Below are 20,113 nucleotides of genomic sequence, written 5' to 3' on the forward strand. Positions count from 1 at the left end.
CGCTGCAAATAACTACATTTTTAAACTACTATTTAAAAGTGTTTAATCTATCTTTTTATAGTTAGTCTGTTGATTCATATTTTAGGTTGCCAGTCACTTACCATCGATATACTTGTAATATGTCTAAAACATTTACTGTGAAAGTAAATCACCAAACTAGTAACTCCAATTTCAGAAAACTGATAATGCAGGTTTTAAGTGTTGAAATAATTATTTTCTGGAGAGAGCAGCACACATTCTTTAGTATTAATACTTTGTTTCACAATTTAAAATATGACCCAGTACCTGCATGGGGAAATCCTCTACATAAACATATTAACATCTATTTTATTTGTTATTCTTTCGTGTTTTTTTTTTATATCTTGCCATTCTATTTAACCCTTCAACGCCGTTAGGACGTTGTATTTCGTCCGAATTTTGCTGGGCTTTAGCGCCGAAGGATGAAAGACAACGTCCTAACCGCTTGGCTTTCCTGAAGCCACTGGCGCTTCCCTGATGGGGTCGCGGTCTGGAGGGCGTGCCTAGCTTCATAGGGAAGCCCCCCTGACGCGATCCCCCCATTGAAATCTCGTGATTACATGCACGATCATGAGATTTTAATTTGTTTACATCGGAACAGTTGTTCGGATTTAGACACGTTAACCCCGGTACGAAAGGATTAAGGACAGAGATGTTTAAAAATATTGACTGCTTGTTTTTTAAAACTTCAGGACCTCCACTTTTTTTCAGCTTTCCCATTTTCTTTCATGTAATTAGCAAGAGTCCATGAGCTATTGACGTATGGGATATACATTCCTACCAGGAGGGGCAAAGTTTCCCAAACCTCAAAATGCCTATAAATACACCCCTCACCACACCCACAAATCAGTTTTTACAAACTTTGCCTCCTATGGAGGTGGTGAAGTAAGTTTGTGCTAGATTCTATGTTGATATGCGCTCCGCAGCAGGTTGGAGCCCGGTTTTCCTCTCAGCGTGCAGTGAATGTCAGAGGGATGTGAGGAGAGTATTGCCTATTTGAATTCAATGATCTCCTTCTACGGGGTCTATTTCATAGGTTCTCTGTTATCGGTCGTAGAGATTCATCTCTTACCTCCCTTTTCAGATTGACGATATGCTCTTATATATACCATTACCTCTACTGATTTTCGTTTCAGTACTGGTTTGGCTTTCTACAACTTGTAGATGAGTGTCCTGGGGTAAGTAAATCTTATTTTCTGTGACACTCTAAGCTATGGTTGGGCACTTTTTTATAAAGTTCTAAATATATGTATTCAAACATTTATTTGCCTTGACTCAGGATGTTCAACGTTCCTTATTTCAGACAGTCAGTTTCATATTTGGGATAATGCATATGAATAAATCAATTTTTTCTTACCTTAAAATTTGACTTTTTTCCCTGTGGGCTGTTAGGCTCGCGGGGGTTGAAAATGCTTCATTTTATTGCGTCATTCTTGGCGCGGACTTTTTTGGCGCAAAAAAAAATTCTGTTTCCGGCGTCATACGTGTCGCCGGAAGTTGCGTCATTTTTGACGTTTTTTTGCACCAAAAGTGTCGGCGTTCTGGATGTGGCGTCATTTTTGCCGCCAAAAGCATTTAGGCGCCAAATAATGTGGGCGTCTTTTTTGGCGCTAAAAAAATATGGGCATCACTATTGTCTCCACTATTATTTAAGTCTCATTATTTATTGCTTCTGGTTGCTAGAAGCTTGTTCACTGGCATTTTTTCCCATTCCTGAAACTGTCATTTAAGGAATTTGATCAATTTTGCTTTATATGTTGTTTTTTCTATTACATATTGCAAGATGTCCCACGTAAACACTGAGTCAGAAGATACTTCTGGAAAATCGCTGCCTGGTGCTGGATCTACCAAAGCTAAGTGTATCTGCTCTAAACTTATGGTATCTGTTCCTCCAGCTGTTGTTTGTACTGATTGTCATGACAAACTTGTTAATGCAGATAATATTTCCTTTAGTACTGTTACATTACCTGTTGCTGTTCCGTCAACATCTAACGCTCAGAGTGTTCCTGATAACATAAGAGATTTTGTTTCTAAATCCATTAAGAAGGCTATGTCTGTTATTCCTCCTTCTAGTAAACGTAAAAAGTCTTTTAAAACTTCTCATTTTTCAGATGAATTTTTAAATGAACATCATCATTCTGATTCTGATAATGGTTCTTCTGGTTCAGAGGATTCTGTCTCAGAGGTTGATGCTGATAAATCTTCATATTTATTTAAAATGGAATTTATTCGTTCTTTACTTAAAGAAGTCCTAATTGCATTAGAAATAGAGGATTCTAGTCCTCTTGATACTAAATCTAAACGTTTAGATAAGGTTTTTAAATCTCCTGTAGTTATTCCAGAAGTTTTTCCTGTCCCTGATGCTATTTCTGAAGTAATTTCCAGGGAATGGAATAATTTGGGTAATTCATTTACTCCTTCTAAACGTTTTAAGCAATTATATCCTGTGCCATCTGACAGATTAGAGTTTTGGGACAAAATCCCTAAGGTTGATGGGGCTGTCTCTACTCTTGCTAAGCGTACTACTATTCCTACGGCAGATGGTACTTCCTTTAAGGATCCTTTAGATAGGAAAATTGAATCCTTTCTAAGAAAAGCTTACTTGTGTTCAGGTAATCTTCTTAGACCTGCTATATCTTTAGCGGATGTTGCTGCAGCTTCAACTTTTTGGTTAGAAGCTTTAGCGCAACAAGTAACAGATCATAATTCTCATAGCATTATTAATCGTCTTCAACATGCTAATAATTTTATTTGTGATGCCATCTTTGATATCATTAGAGTTGATGTCAGGTATATGTCTCTAGCTATTTTAGCTAGAAGAGCTTTATGGCTTAAAACTTGGAATGCTGATATGTCTTCTAAGTCTACTCTGCTTTCCCTTTCTTTCCAGGGTAATAAATTATTTGGTTCTCAGTTGGATTCTATTATCTCAACTGTTACTGGAGGGAAAGGAACTTTTTTACCACAGGATAAAAAATCTAAAGGTAAATTTAGGTCTAATAATCGTTTTCATTCCTTTCGTCACAACAAGGAACAAAAGCCTGATCCTTCATCCTCAGGAGCGGTATCAGTTTGGAAACCATCTCCAGTCTGGAATAAATCCAAGCCTTTTAGAAAGCCAAAGCCAGCTCCTAAGTCCACATGAAGGTGCGGCCCTCATTCCAGCTCAGCTGGTAGGGGGCAGATTACGTTTTTTTCAAAGAAATTTGGATCAATTCCGTTCACAATCTTTGGATTCAGAACATTGTTTCAGAAGGGTACAGAATTGGCTTCAAGATAAGGCCTCCTGCAAAGAGATTTTTTATTTCCCGTGTCCCAGTAAACCCAGCGAAGGCTCAAGCATTTCTGAATTGTGTTTCAGATCTAGAGTTGGCTGGAGTAATTATGCCAGTTCCAGTTCTGGAACAGGGGCTGGGGTTTTATTCAAATCTCTTCATTGTACCAAAGAAGGAGAATTCCTTCAGACCAGTTCTGGATCTAAAAATATTGAATCGTTTATGTAAGGATACCAACATTCAAAATGGTAACTGTAAGGACTATCCTTCCTTTTGTTCAGCAAGGGCATTATATGTCTACAATAGATTTACAGGATGCATATCTGCATATTCCGATTCATCCAGATCACTATCAGTTTCTGAGATTCTCTTTCCTAGACAAGCATTACCAGTTTGTGGCTCTACCGTTTGGCCTAGCAAGAGCTCCAAGAATTTTTACAAAGGTTCTCGGTGCCCTTCTGTCTGTAATCAGAGAACAGGGTATTGTGGTATTTCCTTATTTGGACGATATCTTGGTACTTGCTCAGTCTTCACATTTAGCAGAATCTCATACGAATCGACTTGTGTTGTTTCTTCAAGATCATGGTTGGAGGATCAATTTACCAAAAAGTTCATTGATTCCTCAGACAAGGGTAACCTTTTTAGGTTTCCAGATAGATTCAGTGTCCATGACTCTGTCTTTGACAGACAAGAGACGTCTAAAATTGATATCAGCTTGTCGAAACCTTCAGTCACAATCATTCCCTTCGGTAGCCTTATGCATGGAAATTCTAGGTCTTATGACTGCTGCATCGGACGCGATCCCCTTTGCTTGTTTTCACATGCGACCTCTTCAGCTCTGTATGCTGAACCAGTGGTGCAGGGATTACACAAAGATATCTCAATTAATATCTTTAAAACCGATTGTACGACACTCTCTGACGTGGTGGACAGATCACCATCGTTTAGTTCAGGGGGCTTCTTTTGTTCTTCCGACCTGGACTGTAATTTCAACAGATGCAAGTCTTACAGGTTGGGGAGCTGTGTGGGGGACTCTGACAGCACAAGGGGTTTGGGAATCTCAGGAGGTGAGATTACCGATCAATATTTTGGAACTCCGTGCAATTTTCAGAGCTCTTCAGTCATGGCCTCTTCTAAAGAGAGAATCGTTCATTTGTTTTCAGACAGACAATGTCACAACTGTGGCATACATCAATCATCAAGGAGGGACTCACAGTCCTCTGGCTATGAAAGAAGTATCTCGAATTCTGGTATGGGCGGAATCCAGCTCCTGTCTAGTTTCTGCGGTTCATATCCCAGGTATAGACAATTGGGAAGCGGATTATCTCAGTCGCCAAACGTTACATCCGTGCGAATGGTCTCTTCACCCAGAGGTATTTCTTCAGATTGTTCAAATGTGGGGACTTCCAGAAATAGATCTGATGGCCTCTCATCTAAACAAGAAACTTCCCAGGTATCTGTCCAGATCCAGGGATCCTCAAGCGGAAGCAGTGGATGCATTGTCACTTCCTTGGAAGTATCATCCTGCCTATATCTTTCCGCCTCTAGTTCTTCTTCCAAGGGTAATCTCCAAGATTCTGAAGGAATGCTCGTTTGTTCTGCTGGTAGCTCCAGCATGGCCTCACAGGTTTTGGTATGCGGATCTTGTCCGGACGGCCTCTTGCCAACCGTGGACTCTTCCGTTAAGACCAGACCTTCTGTCGCAAGGTCCTTTTTTCCATCAGGATCTCAAATCTTTAAATTTAAAGGTGTGGAGATTGAACGCTTGATTCTTAGTCAAATAGGTTTCTCTGACTCTGTGATTAATACTATGTTACAGGCTCGTAAATCCGTATCTAGGGAGATATATTATAGAGTCTGGAAGACTTATATTTCTTGGTGTCTTTCTCATCATTTTTCCTGGCATTCTTTTAGAATTCCGAGAATTTTACAGTTTCTTCAGGATGGTTTGGATAAAGGTTTGTCTGCAAGTTCCTTGAAAGGACAAATCTCTGCTCTTTCTGTTCTTTTTCACAGAAAGATTGCTAATCTTCCTGATATTCATTGTTTTGTACAAGCTTTGGTTCGTATAAAACCTGTCATTAAGTCAATTTCTCCTCCTTGGAGTTTGAATTTGGTTCTGGGGGCTCTTCAAGCTCCTCCGTTTGAACCTATGCATTCATTGGACATTAAATTACTTTCTTGAAAAGTTTTGTTCCTTTTGGCCATCTCTTCTGCCAGAAGAGTTTCTGAATTATCTGCTCTTTCTTGTGAGTCTCCTTTTCTGATTTTTCATCAGGATAAGGCGGTGTTGCGAACTTCTTTTAAAATTTCTACCTAAGGTTGTGAATTCTAACAACATTAGTAGAGAAATTGTGGTTCCTTCATTATGTCCTAATCCTAAGAATTCTAAGGAGAAATCATTGCATTCTTTGGATGTAGTTAGAGCTTTGAAATATTATGTTGAAGCTACTAAGAATTTCAGAAAGACTTCTAGTCTATTTGTTATCTTTTCCGGTTCTAGGAAAGGTCAGAAGGCCATTTCTTTGGCATCTTGGTTGAAATCTTTAATTCATCATGCTTATGTTGAGTCGGGTAAAACTCCGCCTCAAAGGATTACAGCTCATTCTACTAGGTCAGTTTCTACTTCCTGGGTGTTTAGGAATGAAGCTTCGGTTGATCAGATTTGCAAAGCAGCAACTTGGTCTTCTTTGCATACTTTTACTAAATTCTACCATTTTGATGTGTTTTCTTCTTCTGAAGCTGTTTTTGGTAGAAAAGTACTTCAGGCAGCTGTTTCAGTTTGAATCTTCTGCTTATATTTTCAGTTTTTTTCATTATAAGATTTAAACTTTATTTTTGGGTGTCGATTTTTTTCAGCGGAATTGGCTGTCTTTATTTTATCCCTCCCTCTCTAGTGACTCTTGCGTGGAAGATCCACATCTTGGGTAGTCATTATCCCATACGTCACTAGCTCATAGACTCTTGCTAATTACATGAAAGAAAATATAATTTATGTTAGAACTTACCTGATAAATTCATTTCTTTCATATTAGCAAGAGTCCATGAGGCCCACCCTTTTTTGTGGTGGTTATGATTTTTTTGTATAAAGCACAATTAATCCAATTCCTTTTATTTATGCTTCACACTTTTTTCTTATCACCCCACTTCTTGGCTATTCGTTAAACTGATTTGTGGGTGTGGTGAGGGGTGTATTTATAGGCATTTTGAGGTTTGGGAAACTTTGCCCCTCCTGGTAGGAATGTATATCCCATACTTCACTAGCTCATGGACTCTTGCTAATATGAAAGAAATGAATTTATCAGGTAAGTTCTTACATAAATTATGTTTTTTCCTATTTGTAAAATAAGCTTTGTTTGTTATGTAATACTGCACCCTTGTTTCGTGTCTTATGATATTATTTATTTTAGTGGCATACTATTTAAAGAAAAAGAGTCTCATATTTTTACTTCACTATCATTCTAGATTTTTCTCTATCTCTGTCACCAAAATGACAATTACCTTGAGTGACATCTGTGTTCTAATTTTGGCCTAAAATGTATATGATTTCTTAATAATTAAACCAATTTTTTTTTTCTACCTTTTTAGGTCTGGTTCCTTTTCCTCCTCACCCTCCCCATCACCATCTCCATCTCCAACAAAAGCCCCTAACAAGACCAAAGGGGAAGCTGTTCCTGTTGCAGCCAAAGGGTAAATATAACAACCTGTTTCCTGCAATAGTATTATTTGGGGAGATAGCAATTTATAGCATTGTCAGTAAAATAGAACATAAAATTCATTTTTACCTTATAGATAAGTATAGTATGTTTTTCAGTGAATAGTATTTGAAGTAAACAATGTTTATGCTATAGAGAATCCTTAAAAATACATCCTAATATAAAATCTACATTCTTCTTTATCCAATGTTAGGAGTTAGTTTAAAGGGACACTAAACCCAAAAAATTTATTTCATGATTCAGGTAGAAAATACAATTTTAACCCTTTAAGGACACAGCTTTCAGTTTGCTCAATTGTTTTATGACGGAAAAATTCCGTCATATGTCCTTAAGAAGTTAAACAACTTTTCAATTTACTTCTATTATCTAATTTGCTTCATTCTTTAGCTATCCTATGCTGATAAAATGGCAATGCACATGGGTGAGCCAATCACACGAGGCATCTATATGCAGCCACCAATCAGTAGCTACTGAGCCTATCTGGACATGTTTTTCAACAACAGATATCAAGAGAATGAAGTAAAATAGATAATAGAAGTAAATTAGAAAGTTGTTTGCAATTGCATGCTCTTTCTGAATCATGAAATAAAAAAAAAAATGGGTTTCATGTCCCTTTAAGGGTGTTTGGTCCTTGTTCTTACCTGGCATTTCTATGTTTGCCAAATTTGTTAGTTGGCTTGTTGGTGCATTTGAGTGCTTTAACTGATTTATTTTATCAGATGGTGAGAATCCACGAGTCATCACATATGGTAATTCCTCCTGACCACTAGGAGGAGGTAAAGATGGCAACACACACCAGAGCTTTAAATCCCCCCAACTTCACATGATCCTCAGTCATTTTCTTTTGCCTCCTTGATGGAGTGAGGTGAAAGGTTTTTGTTTTTTTTATCACTTTGATGTGTATGCTTCATCTGAGACTGCTTTTGGTAGGAATGTTCTGCTGGCCGTAGTGTGTCATTTTTAAACTAATTTACTTCACTGTCTCCCCTCACCCATTTGATGGGGATCTTGTGGCCTTTACTGCTTGGGTATAGATTTCCACACACGATGACTGGTGAACTTTCATGATCTGATGAAAGAAAACAAAAGTTTTACCTGACAAATTAATGTTTTTCACCAGATGGTGAGAGTCCACAAGCCCTTTCTTTTTGTTCAGTTGGTGGCAATACTTCTTTTGCCCTGCCTTATCTTTCGTGCTCTTCTGTTTTCCTCCATCTACTTCCCTGAATGTAATGGGAAGTGGTATGGATTTAAAGCTATGCTGTGTTCGGGGTATCTTTTGCCTTCTCATAGTGGTCAGGAGGGGAATTCCCACACCTTATGACTCGTGGGCTCTCACCATCATGAAACAAATAAATTTTGTTTTCTTTTATGTAATTGGCAAGAATCCATGAGCTAGTGACATGTGGGATATACAATCCTACCAGGAGGGGCAAAGTTTCCCAAACCTCAAAATGCCTATAAATACACTCCTCACCACACCCACAATTCAGTTTTACAAACTTTGCCTCCTATGGAGGTGGTGAAGTAAGTTTGTGCTAAGATTTCTACGTTGATATGCACTTCTTAGCTTTTTGAAGCCCGATTCCTCTCAGAGTACAGTGAATGTTAGAGGGATGTGAAGGGAGTATCACCTATTGAATGCAGTGGTTTTCCTCGCGGGAGATCTATTTCATAGGTTCTCTTTTTTCAGTCGTAGAGATTCATCTCCTACCTCCCTTTTCAGATTGACAATATACTCTCATATTCCATAACCTCTACTGATAACCGTTTCAGTACTGGTTTGGCTATCTGCTATATGTGGATGGGTGTCTTTTGGTAAGTATGTTTTCATTACTTAAGACACTCTCAGCTATGGTTTGGCACTTTATGTATTTATATAAAGTTCTAAATATATGTATTGTACTTAAATTTTCTATGATTCAGGTTTTCAGTATATTTCCTTTTGCAGACTGTCAGTTTCATATCTGGGAAATGCTTTTTTTAGGAAAAATGTATTTCTTACCTGGGGTATAGTCTTTTTTTCAAATTGACTGTCTTTTAAATTCACGGGCAGAATTAGACTTGCGAGGGCACAAAATGCCAACGTTTATTGCGTCATTCTTGGCGCAAGATTATTTTGGAGCAAAGTTACTTTCCATGATGCAAATTCGTCATTTCCAGCATCGACACAGAGTCCTTCACAAGGTTGCGTCATCTGTGACGCGAGTGTGTCATTTCCAGACTATTTTGGTGCCAAAAAATATTTTTCTGTTTGTTGTGCATCATACTTGGCACCAAATATTTTCATTATTTAAGACCCCATTCCTATATGCCTCTTGCCTTTTTTCTCTATCAGAGGGCTATGCTGTTTGCATTTTTCCCATTCCTGAAACTGCCATATAAGGAAATTGATAGTTTTGCTTTATATGTTGTTTTTTTCTATTACATTGGCAAGATGTCTCAATCTGATCCTGTCTCAGAAATCACTGTTGGAACCCTGCTGCCAGATAACAGTTCTACCAAAGCTAAGTGCATTTGTTGTAAACTTGTGGAGGTTATATCTCCTGCTCTGGTTTGTAATAGTTGTCATGATAAACTTTTACATGCAGAGAATGTATCCATCAGTAGTAGTTCATTACCTGTTGATGTCCCCTCAACATCTAATGCACAAGATATACCTGTAAATTTAAAATAATTTATTTCTGATTCTATTCAGAAGGCTTTGTCTGCCATCCCACCTTCTAATAAATGTAAAAGGTCTTTTAAAACTTCTCATAAAGTTGATGAAATTTCAAATGACCAGCAACATGCTGAATTTTCCTTCTCTGATGGGGATCTATCTGGTTCAGAAGATCCTGCCTCAGATATTGACCCTGACAAATCTTATTTATTTAAAATGAAGTATATTCGTTATTTGTTAAAAGAAGTGTTGATTACATTGGATATGGAGGAAACTAGTCCTCTTGATATTAAAACTAGTAAACATTTAAATTCTGTTTATAAACCACCTGTGGTTATTCCAGAGGTTTTTCCAGTTCCTGATGCTATTTCAGATATGATTTCTAAGGAATGGAATAGACCTGGTGGTACTTTTATTCCTTCTTCAAGGTTTAAAAAATTGTATTCTTTGCCAGCAGTTACTTTAGAATTTTGGGAAAAGATCCCCAAAGTTGAAGGGGCTAACTCTACTCTTGCTAAACGTACTACTATTCCTACGGAAGATAGTACTTCTTTTAAAGATCCTTTAGATGGGAAACTTAGATCTTATCTAAGGAAAGCCTATTTATATTCAGGTCATCTTCTCAGGCCTGCTATTTCTTTGGCTGATGTTGCAGCTGCTTCAACTTTTTTGGTTGGAAACTTTAGCGCAACAAGTATTGGATCATGATTTGTCTAGGATTGTTAACGTGATTCAACATGCTAATAGTTTTATTTGTGATGCCATTTTTGATATCATGAAAATTGATGTTAAATCTATGTCTTTAGCTATTTTAGCTAGAAGAGCTTTGTGGCTTAAATCTTGGAATGCTGACATGACTTCTAAGTCAAGATTGTTATCTCTTTCTTTCCAAGGTAATAAGTTATTTGGTTCTCAGTTGGATTCTATAATTTCAACTGTCACTGGGGGGAAGGGAGTTTTTTTGCCTCAGGATAAAAGACCTAAGGGTAAATCTAAAGATTCTAACCGTTTTCGTTCCTTTTGACAAAATAAGAAACAGAAACCTAATCCCTCCCCCAAGGAATCTGTTTCCAATTGGAAGCCTTCCTCGAATTGTAATAAATCCAAGCCATTTAAGAGATCACAGTCAGCCCCGAAGTCCGCATGAAGGTGCGGCGCTCATTCCAGCTCAGCTGGTAGGGGGCAGATTAAGATTTTTTCAAAGATGTTTGGACCAATTCGGTCCAAAATCAATGAGTTCAGAGTATTGTCTCTCAGGGGTACAGAATAGGATTCAGAGTAAGACCACCTGTGAGAATATTTTTTCTCTCACGCATCCCTGCAAACACAGTAAAGGCTTTCCTGATGTGTGTTTTAGACCTGAAATTATCAGGGGTAATCATGCCAGTTCCGTTTCAGGAACAGGGTCTGGGGTTTTATTCAAATCTATTCATTGTCCCAAAGAAAGAAAATTCATTCAGACCAGTTTTGGATCTAAAAATTTTGAATCTATATGTAAGAGTTCCGCCTTTCAAAACGGTGACTATAAGGACTATTCTGCCTTTTAGGGCATTATATGTCAACAATAGACTTACAGGGTGCATATCTTCATATTCCGATTCATCCAGATCACTATCAGTTCCTGAGATTCTCTTTTCTAGACGAGCATTACCAATTTGTTGCTCTTCCTTTTGGCCTAGCGACAGGTCCAAGAATCTTTTCAAAGGTTCTTGGTGTCCTACTCTCTGTAATCAGAGAGCGGGGTATTGCGGTGTTTCCTTATTTGGACGATATCTTGGTACTTGCTGCAGAATCTCACACGAATCAACTAGTATTGTTTCTTCAAAAACATGGTTGGAGGATCAATTTACCAAAAAGTTATTTGATTCCTCGGACAAAGGTAAGCTTTTTTAGGTTTCCAGATAGATTCAGTGTCCATGACTTTGTCTTTAACGGACAAAAGACATTTGAAATTGGTTGCAGCCTGTCGGAACCTTCAGTCTGTCATTCCCTTCAGTCTGCATGGAAGTTTTAGGCCTCATGACTGCAGCATCGGACGCGATCCCCTTTGCTCATTTTCATATGAGACCTCTCCAGCTTTGTATGCTGAACCAATGGTGCAGGGATTATTCAAGGATATCACAATTAATATCCTTAAATCCCAATGTTCCACTATCTCTGACTTGGTGGTTATATCACCATCGTATTGTTCTTGGGGCTTCTTTCGTTCGTCCAACCTGGACTGTGATCACAACAGATGCGAGTCTTTCAGGTTGGGGAGCTGTTTGGGCAACTCTGACAGCACAAGGGGTTTGGAAATCTTAAGAGGCGAGATTACCAATAAATATTTTGGAACTCCGTGCGATTCTCAGTGCTCTTCAGTTTTGGCCTCTATTGAAGAGAGAACCGTTCATTTGTTTTCAGACAGACAATATCACAACTGTGGCATATGTCAATCATCAGGGTGGGACTCACAGTCCTCAAGCTATGAAAGAAGTATCTTGGATACTTGTTTGGGCGGAATCCAGCTCCTGTCTAATTTCTGCTGTTCATATCCCAGGTATAGACAATTGGGAAGCGGATTATCTCAGCCGTCAGACTTTACATCCGGGAGAGTGGTCTCTCCACCCAGATGTGTTTTCTCAAATTGTTCAGATGTGGGGTCTTCCAGAAATAGATCTGATGGCATCTCATCTAAACAACAATCTTCCCAGGTACCTGTCCAGGTCCAGGGATCCTCAGGCGGAAGCAGTGGATGCATCGACACTTCCTTGGTTTTATCAACCTGTTTATATTTTCCCGCCTCTAGTTCTTCTTCCAAAAGTGATCTCCAAAATCATCATGGAACAATCGTTTGTGTTGCTGGTGGCACAGGTTTTGGTATGCAGATCTTGTTCGGATGTCCAGTTGCCAACCTTGGCCACTTCCATTAAGACCGTACCTTCTGTCTCAAGGTCCGTTTTTCCATCAGGATCTCAAATCATTAAATTTGAAGGTATGGAAATTGAACGCCTAGTGCTTAGTCATAGAGGTTTCTCTGATTCAGTGATTAATACTATGTTACTGACTCGTAAATCTGTTTCTAGAAAGATTTATTATCGAGTTTGAAGACTTGCATTTCATGGTGTTACTCACATAAATTCTCTTGGCATTCTTTTAGAATTCCTAGAATTTTACAGTTTCTTCAGGATGGTTTGGATAAAGGTTTGTCTGCAAGTTCCTTGAAAGGACAAAGCTCTGCTCTTTCTGTTTTATTTCACAGAAAAATTGCTAAACTTCCTGATATTCGCTGTTTTGTACAGGCTTTGGTTCGTATCAAGCCTGTCATTAATTCAATCTCTCCTCCTTGGAGTCTTAATTTGGTTTTGAAGGCTTTACAGGCTCCTCCATTTGAGCCTATGCATTCTTTGGACATTAAACTACTTTCTTGGAAAGTGCTGTTTCTTTTGGCCATCTCTTCTGCTAGAAGAGTTTCTGAATTATCTGCTCTCTCTAGTGAATCTCCTTTTCTGATTTTTCATCAGGATAACGCAGTTTTGCTGACTTCATTTAAATTCTTACCCAAGGTTGTGAATTCTAACAACATTAATAGAGAAATTGTTGTCCCTTCTTTGTGTCCTAATCCTAAGAATTCTTTGGAGAGATTGTTGCATTCTTTGGATGTGGTGAGAGCTCTGAAATATTATGTTGAAGCTACTAAAGATTTCAGGAAGACTTCTAGTCTATTTGTTATCTTGTCTGGTTCCTGGAAAGGTCAGAAGGCTTCTGCCGTTTCTTTGGCATCGTGGTTAAAGCTTTTGTTTCATCAATCTTTTTTGGAGTCGGGTAAAGCCCTGCCTCAGAGAATTACAGCTCATTCTACTAGATCAGTTTCCACTTCTTGGGCTTTTAATAATGAAGCTTCAGTTGATCAGATTTACAAAGCAGCAACTTGGTCGTGTCTGCATACATTTACTAAATTCTACCATTTTGTTGTGTTTGCTTCTTCGGAAACAGTTTTTGGTAGAAAAGTTCTTCAGGCCGCTGTTTGTTTGATTCTTCTGCTTATTATTTAAATTTTTCCTTTTATTTATGAGAATAAACTTATATTTTGGTTGTGGTTTAACTTTTTTCAGGGAAATGGCTGTTTTTATTTTATCCCTCCCTCTCTAGTGACTCTTGTGTGAAGTTCCACTTCTTGGGTATCCCATACGTCACTAGCTCATGGACTCTTGCCAATTACATGAAAGAAAACATAATTTATGTAAGAACTTACCTGATGAATTAATTATTTCATATTGGCAAAAGTCCATGAGGCCCACCCCTTTTTTTATGGTGGTTATGATTTTTTTGTATAAAGCACAATTATTTCCAAATTCCTTTGTTGATGCTTTTTACTCCTTTCTTTATCACCCCACTACTTGGCTATTCGTTAAACTGAATTGTCGGTGTGGTGAGGGGTGCATTTTGAGGTTTGGGAAACTTTGCCCCTCCTGTTAGGATTGTATATCTCATACGTCACTAGCTCATGGACTCTTGCCAATATGAAAGAAATGAATTTATCAGGTAAGTTCTTACATAAAATATGTTTTTTCTTAAGTGGCACTCAATTTTCAATAATGAGGACCCGTGGATGTCAGCACTTAGGTAGTTTTAAAAATGTCTATAGATAACATTATAACCTGGCACTATAAATGTCCTTTCTGATCAGTTTGTAGATTTCTAATTACATTTCTGACATTTTATACTGATGAAGGGAAAAACAAACTGTAAAGAAGCCAGCACCTCCCCCCATAACTACTGCAGCTGTGAAGCCTCCAAAGGTTGGTCCTGAGCCACCAAAACCTGCAGAGAACCGAGTCAGCAGGCAGAAGGAGACAAAGAGGAAAGCTCCTACAAGGAGGTAAGGCAAAGGAATATAAAGTACAGTAAATACTATGCGTGAGAAAATATTCCAACATTGAATAATTATAAAAAAGAAAATGAAACCTATTGTCTGCCAGGTAAACCATGATTTTTTTTGTCTTATTTAGGAGAACTATAAGTGGCAGTATCAGTGGCAGTGTTAGCAGCTATAGTGGCTCTAGTTCTAGATCCCGGTCTGGTTCTCGCTCGGTTTCTAGGTCATCACGTTCTACGTCTGCTTCAGTCTCACCTTCCCCATCTTTGTCACGGAAATCCAGGTACAGCATCCTTTAGTTTCAGGTATTTGATCATAGAAATTTGCAACAGGTGTGTGTGTATCTATCTATCTATCTATATATATATATATATATATATATATATATATATATATATTCAACTCCAAATGTGCATAAGTGATCCCAGGGATTACTTCTCAGTGGAAATGAATGCTGCAGTCGAACTCCAAGGGTTAACCTCAAATAAAACAGATCGATGGTTAAGTCCTGTGAGACTACAGGGTTAATTCACATGTAAGTTGTATACTCACATACTGGAGAGCTTCACATCAAGCTCTAGATATAAAAACAATGGGAGACTCCATCAGGAGCAGATAGAAGTGAACTCAGATGAATGTTAAAACATTTTATTAAAACGTATTAAAATTACAGGGGTTTACAGAGAACAACCACAGATAGAACATCTCTTCATTGCACAGACTATATATTGTAAACAATGTCCATGATTATGGTTTGCAGTTCAGGAGGTTGGTTTCTGCCCACAACGTGACATCACACGCTCAAATCTACATGTTTTAATAATTTGTTTTAACATTCATCTGAGTTCACTTCTATCTGTTCCTGCTGGAGTCTACCATTGCTTTTATAGCTGGGAGTGAGTGCATGGAGGTTATGAAATGAATGAATATATATTTTATTTTATATCATGTAATGAGCCTATACCTTTCTTTTCATTCCCTATTGTGGTTTATCGTTTGCTTTGAAGTATTCAAATATAATGTCTTTTTAAATGTTTTCTTGCTACAAATCAAACTGGTTTAAAATGTTTTTTTCTTTTTCTCTTTTTTTTTCCTGCCAAACTAATTACCATACTAGGAAGTCCAGGTAAGTTACTACACTATTCTCTTGTAAATAGCTGCATTAATAAAAAAATAATGGTTTTAAATGAACATTTGCATTTCTTCCACTGTTGACGCAAAATGGTATTTTGGAAAAACAATTGTTATGCATGCTGCTTAAAAATACGTACTTATCTTGGCTAAATGTTCTTTTCGTGCCCCCTTGGTTATTTGTTTCCTCCTTCAGTGCAGCTTTGCCCCAAGCAGCCAGTCATTGGCAATAAAATCTATGCCGCCACTGTTTGGCTTCATGGGACAAAGTTGCATTGAAGAACAGCCTGGCTGATGGGGCAAGATTAGAAGACTGCTACAGTGAGTGTTTGTTTATCTTTATTTAATGTCCTTGCTAATTTGATACTGGACAGATAACATAACAGTTCACGATGATATGATACAATATTGTTTCTGAGAACCTGGGCACTTAAAGGGACAGAAAACATCCAGTAATTGCAAGTGAAAATGTTTTAAATTAATTAATATGTTTATTGCTATGTGTTTTCAATAATCAAACTTTATATATAACACACACTCACGCACTCTATAGTCTCATGATATAATTCGGTATGGGGTTATATTACCCTGTGCCTTCTCTGAGTAAGTAGAAACTCTCAGAAGACCAGCATTCCTTTATTTTTTTATTTTTTGGTAACTAGTTCTGGGACTAGGAAGTCCTCTTGGAAGTTTTTAGTGTATGTCTTTTAAAAAACTCCACTCCAAGTACAATAAGTTCTGCTATTTTTTTCCAGTTTCTCTCTCTTTAATATTGATGCTTAGGAAACGCATCTTTCCTTCTAAATATAGGTAGAGTCCACAGCTGCATTCATTACTTTTGGGAATACAGAACCTGGCCACCAGGAGGAGGCAAAGACACCCCAGCCAAAGGCTTAAATACCTCCCCTACTTCCCTCATCCCTCAGTCATTTCATCACAGGAAGTTGGCAGAGAAGTGTCGCAAAATTACGATGTAGTTCCTTATGGACGGTAGTATTCTTCGAGATGGGACTGGAGTTTTGAGTAGTCTTGTCAGCCTCTCAGTGAGAGCATTGATGAAGGTTAGAGTCCGGAGATGCAGGGACAGTCTTTCTGTGAAACCATCCGACTCATATTAACAGCTCCATAAGCAATCGGCGTTGACGAGTTGCGCTGCTACCATCTGTCAAACTTGAAGGACCGTGTTGCTGTTCCACGGCATAAATTCCGGTAAGATAGTTTACATTTTTACTTTCATGTTAACGTAAAATAAGAAGACAGGGTCTCAGTGGGACTCCTTAAGCTTTATGGAATCAAGGGTTAATATCGCCTGAGATGGATTATTGAACAGTGGGGACTTTATTCATGTTTATGTGATTCTGACTGATTTGGTGTAGTAAACGTTTAGACATTTGGGGCTCATAGGCTATTACAGAGCGTACAGGTTAATTTTCTTGCTGCGCAGTTTTATTACACTGGCGTGCTTTTCCTTAGCGTGAGTGATCTTGCACGTTGCACCATGTGCGGTCACGTTTTTTTGTTATTCCATTTCCATTTTCCTGACCGAGCGTCTGCGGAGAGGATCTGTTTTTCTACCTGTCTGGGTCATAGGAGGTGGTGAGTGCCCCAGCCATGGGTGTGTATGGTGCCAGTTGTTTTTTACCATAAGCTACTTAGTCGAGTTATGGAGGATTCTGAAATGTTAGAGGGGGGTTCCTCTGAGTCAGATTTTGATACTTGTGTACATTGTGAGGAGGCCTGGGTAACCCAGCCCTCTCAATTATGTTCCGTATGCCGCCATAGGGTGTTCTCCTCTTCCAATGTTAAGAGGTTAGGGAACACTGAGCCATCCACCTCTGAGGATTCTGTATCCTGTGAGGATTTTTCCCTGGAATCTTTCCCTTTGGATATCACTTGTGTTGCCTAGTTTCTTTTATAATCCGGTTAGGGTAAGTTTTACTTTCTTCAATTTTTAGAGCTCGAGATTGTTACTCTGGGTTTTTCTGGTACTAGCGATCTTCATGGTTGTGATTGATGTCTCATAAAACAGAACAAATACTAAAACAGAGGATCTTTCTGATCGGGGTGATGTTCCCCCGATATGTCCGAGACTATGTTTAACTGCTGGTGGTACAACACCAGCAGTTGTACCGAATACTGTTACCCCTTCTCCTGAAGGAGGTCTCTTTCCACCAGAGGTTACTGCGTGGTTTTGCATGGCCATATCTCTGGCTTTAGCGCATTTACATCTTCCTGCCACGTGCAAGAGAAGACTTAATCCGTGTGCTCCTACCCAAGGCCGGCATGTAAGAGGACGATGGGATCTGATCGATCTTCTTGGGAAGCTGTGTCCTTTGAGGCTTCAGAGGTGCTACCTCCAGATTCAGAGCCCCCAGATACTCAGACGGAGTTGAACTTTGCTTTTAGATTTAGAATGGCTCGTCTGGGTGTACTTCTGAGAGAGGTTTTGGCGACATTGGCTGATCCGTCAGCGGAATCTCAGTCTTCTGAATCAGATAGCGAGCTTGTTTAGACGACTGGAGGGATGGTGATCTTTTTCCTGTTTGTTCTTTCTTTGTTTTTTTGTATCATATTCCCAGTTCAGAGCTCTTGAGGAATGGTGTTGCATGACGGGCTGGACTTGTCGGTGTCACTTTCCCTTTGGATATCAGTTGTGTTGCCTAGTTTCTTTTATAATCCGGTTAGGATAAGTTTTAATTTCTTCAATTTTTAGAGCTCGAGATTGTTACTCTGGGTTTTTCTGGTACTAGCGATCTTCATGGTTGCGATTGATGTCTCATAAAACAGAGGATCTTTCTGGTCGGGATGATGTTCCCCCCATATGTCCGAGACTATGTTTAAGCATTGGAGCTCATATGTTTTTCTGTTTGTTATTCTCCCTTTTCTGGTTCTGCTAGAACGTTAGAATTTTCCGTTTGAGACCCTTGAACAGATATGTTGTATCTTACATATCGGGTTGGTCCTGGTTGGGTATTAGTTCTCTCTGTTCTTTTGAGGTTCATAACAAGATAGGTTGTATCCTACATAATAGGCTGGACCTGTTTGGATACTAGTTACCTCTCTTCTTTCTTCTTCTCAAGAGGTTATTTCCTTGTTCCTTTGGTCCAGAGGAAGCCCTTCTAGCCTAGATATTAGGCTGGTCCTAGTTAAATCATCTTGGTTAGGCGTCCGAGATTGGAGAAGGGCCTACGAGTTAATACCCTGCTTAGCAAAGCTGTGTTTGGAGTTTAAACTCTGCTGTGGCAGTTTTCTTCAGGACGGGGGGAGACAGGTGATTTTTTTTTTTTTGGAGTCCTTTCCTAGTTCCTTCTCGCAGGGGTTATATTCTTACCCCACTATGGTGTTCCATAGGGGTTTTCTCGTTCCTTTTTATTCTCTCTATGCAGGGTTTATTTCTTCTTTCTCTTGAGGGTTGCTTTAAAGGTTCTCTCTCCCTTTATCAGGGAGATGGTTACTTCCTGTCCTCGTGTTGAGAATATCCGGCATTTCAGGGCCGTATCGTTTCAGTAACCCCGTTCTGATCCTAGTTTTCATGGAATCTAGGGAACTGTTTATTCAGCTTCTTGTTACCTGGGTTCTGGTTGTTCCTACTTTTGGCGGTTCTGCTTTTCTCCATCGCCTGCTAGGAGTTTTCAGGAATTTCCATTGTCCTTTCTATCCTTGGCATTGGTTTTGGATGGGAGTTCCTGGGTAGACCCCAGGGTGGTTTTTGGATGTGGTTTGGTCTTTCATACAGGAAGGCCTTTTAGGCCTTTTTGAGTTTCAGTACTCTATAGGCTTGCCCTGCAGTTTTCCTTCAGGCCTCTGTTGGTACTGTGTGGGGGTGGTGGGTAGTTCCGATTCTTTGGTTTGGCGGTGTTGCTCCTATATCTTCCAGATATCATCCTGTTTCCTGGATTGTCCACTCCGGTCTCCAGTATGTGGTAGATCGTTCCCTGTTCTGAGATACTTACTTTGATCTTCTCGGGCGTTTTCGATTTATCTATACCATGGAGTGGGAGAGAGTATTTCAGGATTCCCTCTATTTTTGGGAATCTTTTGTCAGTGGGTTTGAACCCAGGCAAAGCTCCTGCTTTCTGATCTGCTGTGGGCTTCTGGTGTTAGTGAGCCTTCCAAAGCAGATTTTAATACTCTGGGGACTTGGTTTTCTGTTGTTATCCAGCTTGTCCTTTCTGAAACAGGTCCTTTTTCAGTCTCTGAGAGTTTGGCAGGAGATCGAGAGACTCTCCTTTCTGTCTGTACCTCGTTCTGGTTTCCCGGAGAGGTTTTTTGGAGCTGAACCTTTGGGGAATCCGGTATAGGTTTTTTGGGCGTCTGTGACTGTCCCAGTCTTTTTCCTTAGTGGATTCTTAGGATAATCTATGAATCTTTAGGGCTTGGGATGTTTATCTTCCTTGCCCTCCTTGACTATGTCACCACTTCTGGGTTGACTCAGTCTGTCAGGAGCAGGTAT

General features: G+C 39.1%; 1 protein-coding gene across 1 annotated transcript in view; it reads left to right on the plus strand.

Annotated features, from left to right (window-relative positions):
* ZC3H18 (zinc finger CCCH-type containing 18) overlaps positions 1-20,113 on the plus strand; it is a 589,339-nt gene that overhangs the window by 491,124 nt on the left and 78,102 nt on the right. Inside the window, exons 12-15 of the mRNA XM_053701306.1 lie at positions 6,882-6,983; positions 14,386-14,532; positions 14,663-14,812; positions 15,647-15,655. Of these exons, the coding sequence (XP_053557281.1) occupies positions 6,882-6,983; positions 14,386-14,532; positions 14,663-14,812; positions 15,647-15,655 (408 nt within the window). The remainder of the gene's footprint in view (positions 1-6,881; positions 6,984-14,385; positions 14,533-14,662; positions 14,813-15,646; positions 15,656-20,113) is intronic.

Source organism: Bombina bombina, chromosome 1, assembly GCF_027579735.1.
Source record: "Bombina bombina isolate aBomBom1 chromosome 1, aBomBom1.pri, whole genome shotgun sequence".
NCBI classification, from domain to species: Eukaryota; Metazoa; Chordata; class Amphibia; order Anura; family Bombinatoridae; genus Bombina; species Bombina bombina.